This window comes from Tasmannia lanceolata, unplaced genomic scaffold, assembly GCF_043159265.1.
Source record: "Tasmannia lanceolata isolate RefF3 unplaced genomic scaffold, GAP_Taslan_0.1 ptg000037l, whole genome shotgun sequence".
Lineage (NCBI taxonomy): Eukaryota > Viridiplantae > Streptophyta > Magnoliopsida > Canellales > Winteraceae > Tasmannia > Tasmannia lanceolata.
The window spans coordinates 58,607,225-58,618,137 of NW_027518714.1; the positions used below are offsets into that span (position 1 = coordinate 58,607,225).

Consider the following 10,913-nt stretch of genomic DNA (forward strand, 5'->3'; position numbering starts at 1 on the left):
CTCTTTTGATGAAATTGTAATTGTGGAAATAAAGTCTGGATTACAATCGTTGCTCATAATAAATGTGTTTGAGGATATAACTATATAAGCGTGGGGGTGCATGAAAATAGCCTTAGCTTAGGGCTAACAGTGCCCTAAGCTAAGGCCACTCGTTAGCTAAACCCTTTCCGATATTATATATCATTTTATAAGTATTCTTGTCGTTAATATACACTGTCTGGTAAATGGCAAGAGTGCAAGACAGGGAGGGGGTTTGTCAAGGAGCTTTCTCACACGTCAAACCCACAGATAAGAAAGTCAGAAAGTGGGTCCCACACGAATGGTTCGTATCTAATAGGCCCTGCGGGAGAGCGGGTTCCACGTGTCTCAATATTACTGGTTTCCTCACTTAAAGCGTCACTTTTTGACGTGAGTCGTGACGCACTTTCCTTTTTTGTCTTTTTCTTTTTCCTTTTCGTAAACTACGGCGTAACACCGTGCCGGCATTTATCGGATTCTCTGTTTGAATTTGAAGAAAAACATTTCTGGTGGAAATTTTATTGTTGGAATTTTTTTTCTTTCTACACTGTAGATGGGAATGATATACTTGTGGTTAATTCAGACCCTAAGTTCCCAACATTGTTTTACGATTGAATTAGCTAATGGACCCTCTGATCAAGGTGTTCTCCATAGCATTGGTCGGCTATTGTTTTACGATTGAATTAGCTAATCTGATCATGTAAGTGAGGTAGAAGTGGGGGCACGATAAGTGTCTTTTAGCCAAGATAGTAAAAGTGACTTTATAAAAATAATTTTATTTTATAAAGGCGTGTTCCTAGCAAAATCCGCTTCAGTTGGATGAGCTTGGGTTGAACTTCGATCCATGCCCATCCTGCACTCAAAGAAAACATTAAAGGTCCCGGAGTTTGGACTCCGGGAAGACCCTCCTGTGTTCAAGTCAGAAATCGGCACAATAGGAAATCCCGGCGCTTTAGTTGTTAGATGCGCAACTTTGAGTGCAGGGGTCCTTTTATAGAGTCGGAGTCTTAGGCATTTTGGAATACTTGCCCATGTTGGAGTCTTTCCTGATTGGTCGACTTCCCTAATAAGTCGGTTTCCAAGGCACTTTCTTCTTTACTCAGAATTACTAATATTGGAGATGAAATGACCATTTTTAACCTCGCCGTAAATAGGCCAGTTCACTTCCCTTCAGTTCAGTGTGGAGGCCACGTGTCATGAACTTATTGGATGGCGGTAATTTTTTCCCCTAACAAGGCGGCGGCGCTTTCCATTTTATTAAAAACATATATGGGAAGTCGCTAAATTTTGAAAAAAAAAAGAGAAAAAATAAATAGAAGAATGCTGTTAGGATATCAATTCCATTTCTATTATCACCTACTATTTGCAAAATAAAAAATAGAGAGAGTAAAAGTTAGCAAAGAAAATCCCATGAATTTAATTACTAGAAGGATTCAGATGTTATTTATCTTGAATTGGGTATTTTACTGTTAAAGTAGGTGTTTATGATTAATCAGATTATGACATATTTCTTAATAGTTAAGGTAGATTTGTTTTCTATTTAAGCTATGTAAGATTTCTTATTTAAGCCATGCAATTTAAATTGCGTAATGCCAATTAAGAAATGTTTACTAAAAAGACAAAAAAATATGAGCTGTAACATTGCAATCTAACTACAGGATTTTGGAATTTTTAGGAATATTATAAGTGTTAATCTATAATCTAATGGGTGCTTAATTTTTTTTTAAATTTTTTAATAGGTTTAAATAAGGCTTCAAAAGTTGGAGTTTTTTCTTAAAGGTTGGAGATGAAGAGAAATTAGTTGGTTATCAGGACCGTCCGATTAAAAACAAAGTATAAGATGGGACCCACATCTAAAAAATGAGAATAGAGGGGTATTTTGGGAAAAAAGAGGTATGAGAATAGAGGGGTCTTTTCTGTTGCTTAACCACAGAACATAACCATAGTTAGTTTGGCCAAGCAAGAAATTAACCACTTTCTAAACAATATCTGAGAACCCCATTTTCCCTTTACAGATAGAAAAAGGCCCGAAAAGAGGAAATTGTAAAGAGAGAGGGGCGACGAACGGTTCGTCAACGCAGTTTGACTGTTATTTTAACGATAAGACGAGTGTAAAAAGGTAAAAATGTCGAGCAAGAGAAGGTGTTCTTTTTTCTTATTTATGTCGTTCTTGTTCTTCTAAGCTTCTTGTTAGAGAGAGAGAGAGAGAGAGAGAGAGAGAGTTTTTTTGTTGATGCGATGAGAACGAGGAGAGGATTTTCATACCCTAAAATCCCACTGAGAGAGGGAGAGATGAAGAGAAGGGAGTTCGTCGGAGAAGAAAATATCGGCCGGAAAAGGACGAGAACGGAGAGTGAAACCGCCGGAATATCCGATTTCTTTGAGGAATTACCGGACGATCTTATCGTCTTTATCCTCTGCAAGCTCAGTTCTACGGCTGGATCTCCTTCTGATTTCATCAACGTTCTCATGACGTACATCTTCTATATCTCCTTTTTCCTTTTCATGTCTTTTCTTTTTTTCTCCTGCTAAGATTGCATAGAGCATTGTTCTGAAAACAGATTATAGGCGATAGAAATTCAAAAAAAAAAAAATGAAAAAGAAAACAGATCATTAGCGATTCTTATCGTTTTAAAAAAAAAAATTAAAATTGTTCTGATTCTTTTGCAGCGGATTTTCATCTTCTAAATTTAGAAAATTTGTTTTTTCTTTCTTGTGATCGGAAAGTTCTAAACCTAGGTTCTCTCTATCTGGAACTAAAGATTTTGTCTTTTCTGTTGTTGAAACACAGATGCAAGAGATTAAAAGGATTAGGCCTCCATCCTATTGTATTGTCTAAAGCATCTCCTAAATCCTTTGCCGTTAAAGCCAAAAACTGGTCGGAATCCTCCCACCGGTGCCTGAAACTCTTTGCTGATGCCGGAAACATTGAAGCCTGTTATACTCTTGGCATGGTCAGTCTCTCTCTCTCTCTCTCTCTCTCTCTGTGTGTGTGTGTGTGTGAAAAAATGGAGTTTTTATATGCTGTAAGCCCTTACAGTACTGTACGAACCACACTATAGGATGATCCAAACCGTCTATGTGAGGATCATCCTTCTGATCTATAGAGGAACTGCATATTAGGTAAGCCTCGTAAGATCAGAGGGCTAGGATCATCCTATTAGAAATTATTCTCAGGGCACAACCTATTTACGTTGTATTTCATCAGATGGACGGTTTGGATCATCCTATGATGCATTCCGAACAGTAATTAAAATCTTCGAAAAAATGAATATAAAGAAATCACGGAAGAAGATTGTCTAAAAAATCGGATTCTTTTGGCGCAGATCCGATTCTACTGCCTGGAGAGCCGAGCGAGCGGCGCGGCACTGATGGCTCGAGCCGCGATCGGCTCACACGCCGCGGCTCTATACTCGCTGGCCGTGATTCAGTTCAACGGAAGCGGGGGAACGAAAAACGACAAAAACCTCCGAGCCGGGTTCGCCCTCAGCGCGCGAGCCGCGTTCCTTGGCAACGTGGACGCCCTTCGAGAACTCGGCCACTGCCTTCAAGACGGGTACGGAGTCCGCCAAAACATCGCCGAGGGGCGCCGATTCCTCGTCCAAGCCAACGCCCGAGAACTCGCCTCCGTACTCTCCACAACTGGCCCACTGATGACGTGGCACCATCCCCAACCTCCGCTCTGCCACGTCAGCGGGACCTTCTGTCCGCTGCTGAGTGATTTCGGCTGCAACCTGCCTGCGGGAGAGGCGCACCCCGCGAGTCGTTTTTTGGCGGAGTGGTTCGGGTCTCGGGCCGGGTCGGATCCGGGCTCGGGCCTAAGGCTCTGTTCCCATTCGGGCTGCGGAAGGCCCGAGACACGAAGGCACGAGTTTCGTAGGTGTTCCGTGTGCGGGGCAGTGAACTATTGCTCACGAGCGTGTCAGGCTCTTGATTGGAAGCTCAGGCATAAGGTCGAGTGCGCACCCATTGAACAGTGGGTCGATGACGCGGACGATGCTGACGTGGACGAAGATGACGTGGAGGATGGAATGCTATCTGACGTGGATGAGGATGACTCCGTCGTTCAGCAACTCGAACGGTAACGGTAACAGTAACGGCGTTTAAAGTTTAAACTGAAGAGATTAGAGTTTTTTTTTTTTTGTGTGTGTGTAGTTTATTTAGGAAAATAACTGAGAGCCTTTTTTGTGTACTTTGTAGAGAATTAGGAAAGTGGAAACCGGAAACGGCGGGTTTAATTAATTTCAAATAAAGTTTTTTTTTTTTTTTTCTTCTATTTTTTTTTTTAATTTTATTTGGGGGGAGGGGTTCTTGGGAAAGGGTTTTAGCAGAAGGATGTTTTTTTGAGAAAGGGTGGCTGTGATAACGACCGCCCTGTAAGCTGTAACACACTCTGCATTTCCATGCCGTCTACCAGACTGGCAGCGAACCTCTTTTTCTTTCTACCTGTAATTTTGAAGTGAATTGAAAACCACACTCTCTTGTTTCAGTAATAGCACTCCTTTGCTTTGTAATTTTTAGATTTTTTTTTCCCGTTAGGCTGTTGTCGCTTCTTTTGGAGTTTCTTTTGGTTTTGGGAGCGGGGAGTGATAAATCGACTCCACATGTGTCTTTCTCTCTCCTCTAGGTTAGAGAGAGAAAGAGGAGAGAGATAGACACATGGGGAGTCAATTTATCCATTTGGGAGTCGATTTATCACTGCCCTTTGGGGGCAAGCTAATGCTTTACATATGATACGTGTGTGCATGCGATGGTAGCAAATAACAAGATCAAGGTTGAAATGGAAAATTACATCAACGGTTCATATTCATTGTGGAGAATGAAGATAAATCGAACCGGGATAGAGTTTTTGGGTTATTCCCTGTCCTCAAATGACACGTGTAAGGTTCGGATTATCTACACGTGGCACGCATGCACTAGATTAGAGTGTGTTAAAGTAACAAATGACAACATTGGATGCCCTCTCTCTCTCTCTCTCTCAGAAAAATGACAAAGGGTTGTGGGGGTGTGCATACCAAAATAGGGGTTGTGAAAGTTTTAGGTGTCTGTGTCTTATTAAATAGATGGTTAAAATGGTATGTGAGTGGCAGCTAATTAGCTTTGCGTTGGGGTTAAGTTAATTGTAAGATGGGAGAAGGGATTTCTTAGTTGGCAAAGAACGTTTTGATATTAAGAAGAGAAAGAAAGTAGTAAAAGGAGGAATCCGAGGTTAATTTCTTTATGAATTATGACTGCCTTTTTACAACTTTTTGGTTAGTCAAAATTCTAATTTGGGAGATAAAAAGAGTGGTGGGAGTAAAGGAGGAATCCGAGGTTAACTTCTTTATGAATTTATCACAACCTTTTTACTACTTTTGGGTGCCTTAAAATTCCAATTTGAGAGTGGATTATAGTAATCAGGAATCGGATTCCGCATCTTTTTCCGAATTCTGATTCCCTTATAAACCAAAAGCAAAAAATAATTTATAATTATGATGAGAAAACGGTTTCTACACACAAGTGTAGATAAGTTATCTACACACTAGCTTAAAATGCAGTGGAGGCTCACATTGTTTGGGTGATCCAAACCATTCATTTAATTGGCCCTCACATAGACAGGGTGTTCACAAAAAATCAGCTCCATAGGATCATCGTAACCCTTCGAACCGTGGAGGCAAAAGATGGACAGATTTGTGAAGGTTTATACACGTCCATTTTACCTCCACAAATCTTAGGGTTGGGATGATCCTATGGAGCTGATTTTTTGTGGACACTCTATCTTTGTGAGAGCCAATCAAATGAATGGTTTGGATCACCCAAACAATATGCCTTCTACTGTATTTTAAGCTAGTGTAGATAACTTATCTACACTTGTGTGTAGAAACCGTTTTCTCAATTATAATTATAATTTAATTTAATCTAGAAAAAGTTTCATTCCAACCGAGGCAGAATCAGAAATACCTCCTCTTGAAGCAGGAAATTGATTTTGGCAATTTTCTCCATTTAATTTCTTTCGTAGGTAAGCTAGGGTTTGGCGGGACCCCTAACGGTTTATTAAATAAAAACAAAGATATTATATTCAAGCATGCAAAGCACGACCCCTATCACATAAACACAAAAGATAAGAAAAACAATAGGAGTCCGATGAACCCAAGTGAAGAATGCTGAGCACTACCCCTATGTGTTTTTCCTCGGAACCTAATGCCAGATTTCTCTTTCTGTAATGCTGGAGTCAAGTGAAGAATCCTTCTCCGAATTTGTTGACATGCCGCCATATAAAAACAATGGGGGGAGGACTAAGTTGTGTTTTGCTTGGAAAACATTGATTCAGGTGGAGCCCCACCTTTGAATATGTGGGCCCCAACAGTTGCACCTGAATTCATGTGCCAATTTTGAAAATAGAAAGACCTAACATGGGATGATTGGAGATTAGTTAGATTTTGGTTGTGATGATTATCTTGTTGATGAATCGAGTCAAAAAAGGTTGATAAACAAAACAATGAAGGAGCAACAACCAATTCCCATATTCTTCATTTACTTTGCATATCCTTCAACTTCATGTCTCCACAAATGTAACATGATAAATGTAAACATTAATATATTATTAGACAAAACCACCACCCCTAAGTGCTTAAATTTTTTAAAATTCTCAAAACATAGTGCACCTTTCATCTAGTGGGTCCCTCCACGTTGACAACGAATTGAAGGGGCCCACCATGTGTGACGAGGGAATAGAAGGGACCCTGCCAGTTAATGAGCAATTGAAGGGACCCGCCACTTAGACGGCCAATCAAAGGAGATTGGAAAGGGCTAAGGTTCTTTCCTGCGGCTCTGACTAACCAAACATGATGAATCAAGCTAACATTATGTGGAGGACCCCGTCGTGCCATCTTTAGACGAAGATACAACCTTTGATAGTCCTTCTTCAGCTTGAATTCGGGACAGGTAGTTTGAATCTTAGAGAAAAACTTAATTTGTTATCTTATATTTGCTTTCTGTGAAAAAAAAAATCAATTACAGTGGATGGTTTCTTGGCGTAGAGCTTGTTTCCCACCACATCTTGAGAAATTAGTAGGGTATTTCTTTACAAAAGTTGTTCTCAATTTCATATGTGGCAATTCCACCAATATCTCTTCGCTAGTTCGGGAAAGAATCAGCAAGAATCAGAATTGAAAGGAGCTGTGTTTGAGATTGTTTCCATTGACACATGTTTTTCCTTGGGGGTTTGTTCCTTTCCACAAAACATAGGCGTAAACAAGTTTTACACGAAATTTCAGAAATGGGCGAAAAATTTGGTTTAAGCCCATTTTACGTTGAAAGAAACACAGCCTCAAGAAGGGATTATTTTGAACATTTAATTTTACGTACCTAGATGGGTCACACTTAGAGTGGAATAAATTAATTTGATTTTTTTTATATAATTTTTAGACTTTGCTTTCTAGTTGTTTGGTATGGGTGGGAGTCTTAGAGATAAGGGTTACAATATCTAGATTGGCTTGAGTAGGAGTTTTAGAGGGAGTGGCAAGTGAGGTTTCTATCTCGAAAAATAACATACAAGTAGCCTTTTTTTAAAGGGAATAAAGAAATGTATCTCGGAAATTATGTCTTTACACACGAAGGAGGATTAACCCTTCCCTCGAAGTCTGTTAAGAGGCTGATCTTCGCTCTAAGAAGATCAATCACGTACTGAATTGATTTAGGTATGTAGCAATTGGTATTAGAGAAGCACGATCCCATTTCGTGTAGAAGAAAATTGGGGGAACAATTGATCAATGGGAGAAGACAATGAGAGAGATCAAAATGCACCTATCTTCTATGAGTTCACCAATGTGATACTTTCGTTGAAATGAAATTAGAAGTACCTACATGTCTAAAGAAGCTAAGTGAAGAGTTCAACGGGAGCACTTTAGAAGGCTTGCACAGTGAAAAAGAATCAACTAAACAAAAAAAAGGGGAGAAAAGAAGAACGGAGAAAAAACAAATAGAAGAAAGAAAAAAATATATAAAAGAAACGAAAAAATATATAAAAGAAATGACATCTATGGTTGGAAAAATCTCTCATACCTCTCAAAACGTCTAATGCAATAAAAAAGATCCTCATACACAACTATCCACGCATCAAAATCTCAATCATTTCAGAAAAAAGCATGGCAAAAGAGCTTTAGTGAACAACACAATGAGGTCAATTCGAAAATAGAGTTGCCTCAACTCTTAATTATGACATGCAAAATGGTACTAATTACAAGACACAGAGATGATGAAATGAGTGAGAAAGAAAAAAAAAAGTGAAGAGAAGAAGATCTCCTCAAACTCCTTAACAATTGGCCATGCTTAATCTCCAAGCTTGAGGACAAGATTGATTTTAAGGTGGGTGGAATGTTGCATGCCTAGATGGGCTCCACTTAGTGCGGAATAAATTATTTTGTGCTTTTACACGTTTTGGACTTTGCTTTCTATTTGTTTGGTATGGCAAGGAGTCTTACAGATAAGGATTACAATATGTAGATTGGGTTGGGTCGTAGTTTTAGAGGAAATGGTAAGTGAGTTTTCTATTTTTCATAAATAACATGTAAGTAGTCTTTTTTTTTCCAGGGGAATGTGGAAATTTATCACATAAATTGTGTCTTTGAACTTGAAAGAGGACCGACCCTTCCCTCCAAGAGGGTCAATATGTTGAACTTCCCTCTAAGAAGATCAATCACGTTGCAAATTGATTTGGGTTCGTAACATTTATGTGCCTATATGATTTAGACCATTATTTTCTTTGGCAAAGATGGAAGTCTTAAGGAACTAAAGAAAGTTATGGTTCAGTTCTGTAATCACTTCATGAAGAGGCTAAGGTTTGAAACCTATATCTGAAAATGTCTTCACTTAATAAGCATAGCAAAACTCAATTTTGGGTGATATTTGTTGGCTGGTTAAAACTAAGAATAGGTGCTTGGAGAGTAAATTGTGTGATGTGGGTCGGTGTTGATTAATTCACGGATTTGTAAGAGTAGGAAAACATACTAGCTTTCTTCGGTTTCAGGGTGAGTCTTTTAAAAGCCAAGAAAGCTGCTTCAGATGACATCTAACATGAGTTAGCCTGGGTTGATTGGTAGTTGTGTTCCACATTTGATTTAAGTGTTTGAGATGGGTTTTGAAGTCTTGACATAGAGTAGCTTTCAAAGAAATAAACAATGGATTATCTTCATAGATGGTCATCCTTAAAATCACATGCTATCAGAAAAACTGCTTAATGTCAACGGAAAAATAAACCGTGGTTATTGATCCATCGCTATTACATATCTATGACAACCTCAAATTTTTTTTTGTCAAGCTACAATTGGCTTTAGCGATAGATCTTTCTTTTGTGGAAACTAATTTCACTAGCAACGGCCTAATTTTAGCAGCGATTATATTCCTTTCTTAATGATCCGATTATTTTCTTCTTTGTTTAAATAAAAATAATCAGTGTTAGCTATTTTCGGCCGCCATTTTTCCATCAAAATTCCATTGCGAATGCCTTTAGGGACACCAATCTTTTCCGTCGCTAAAAGGTGTATTGCTTGTACAACTGTTTTCAGATCACTTGCTTCAGCATTGTGGTATATCACATAGTGAAGATGAAGGGTTTACTACCATGGGTCGAAGGGAAATGCAACAATGGGACTCTTCCTTTCTGTTTTTCGACGCCTAGATGTTAAGATCTCAGCTTGAACGTCATGTTGATCAGTGTCCAGCGAGGAAGATGCCAGGAAATCATCGCATGAACTGAAAACTCAATTGTAAATTTACCTCATGTAATCGACATTTCTCAGTTTATATCTTTTTTATGGCCTCTAATAGAGCTTCATGCCACCTCTAATAGAGCTTCATGCCACCACTTTCATTTCTATTTTTTTTCTTCTATAGTTCTATATGCTTCTTTTTCCTCAAAATTTTGTGTGCCAATGTGGATTTTTGTTTGATTCCAAAAATTCAATGCAGGGGTGTAATCAGTTCATCCCTAGGGTTGAAAAGAAGAGAAGAACCGACTTCTTCCTTGGGCTCTTAGTGCATGTTTGGCGTACAGTTTAAAACACCGTTTGGCGTTTGAAACACCGTTTTGGGGCCAAACGGCCGTTTGGGAGTGTTTGGGTGTGCAGCCACCGTTTGAAACACCGTTTTGAACCCTCAAAACGGCGTTTTGCAAACGGAGGGGGGGAGGTCCGTTTGCAAAACGCCGTTTTGAACGGAGTTTTTGGGCTGCGGGTTTTTACGTATTTGACCTCACCAAAACCCATTTTTACATATATGCATGCGACTTTATGCGTTACGTCAAATACCAAAAAAGTTGGGGTGTTAATATCATTCTTGAGGATACAAATTTGTTAAATTGTTAATATTTAATTCAAAACAAGGGGCTGCTGATATCATTATATGATCTCTTAATTTTGATTTTTTAAAGACAAAAAAATTAAAAGAAACCCTAGTTTCTTACTTTCTTCATCTACTTTGCAAAGTTACAAACCCACTCGTCCGCCTCACTGCTTCAACGCCTCCACTCGTTCGTCAAATCCGGCCGTTAAGAAGAAGAAGGAGAAGAACCCCAAAGGTATAGCCATTTTTTTTTTTGGCAATGATGTTTACTTTTAATAGTGTTTGAATGAGATCCTAATGACCTTTTAATATTGGGCCTAATGAGAGAGTAGTTGAGTTACATTGAAGCCAACCAAACAATGCCCTTTTTGGTCATTTTACCACTAAAACTCCGTTTTGGGATATTTGCAACCAAACACACAATACCTCTGTTTGCCGTTTAAAACACCGTTTTGATCTGGCCAACCAAACATGAAAACGCCGTTTGGCAAAACACCGTTTTGCAAAACAGCGTTTTAAACACTATTTCAAACGGTACGCCAAACACACCCTTATTGGACTTTAAAGAAGCACAA

General features: G+C 39.0%; 1 protein-coding gene across 1 annotated transcript; it reads left to right on the forward strand.

Moving 5' to 3' along the window:
- The first annotated feature begins 2,193 nt into the window (after positions 1-2,193).
- Positions 2,194-4,292, forward strand: LOC143860744 (F-box protein At1g67340-like). The gene is made up of 3 exons (XM_077371557.1): positions 2,194-2,492; positions 2,810-2,972; positions 3,345-4,292. Exons 1-3 carry the CDS (start codon positions 2,257-2,259, stop codon positions 4,101-4,103), a joined length of 1,158 nt encoding a protein of 385 aa, XP_077227672.1. The 5' UTR covers positions 2,194-2,256; the 3' UTR covers positions 4,104-4,292.
- The last annotated feature ends 6,621 nt before the right edge of the window (positions 4,293-10,913 follow it).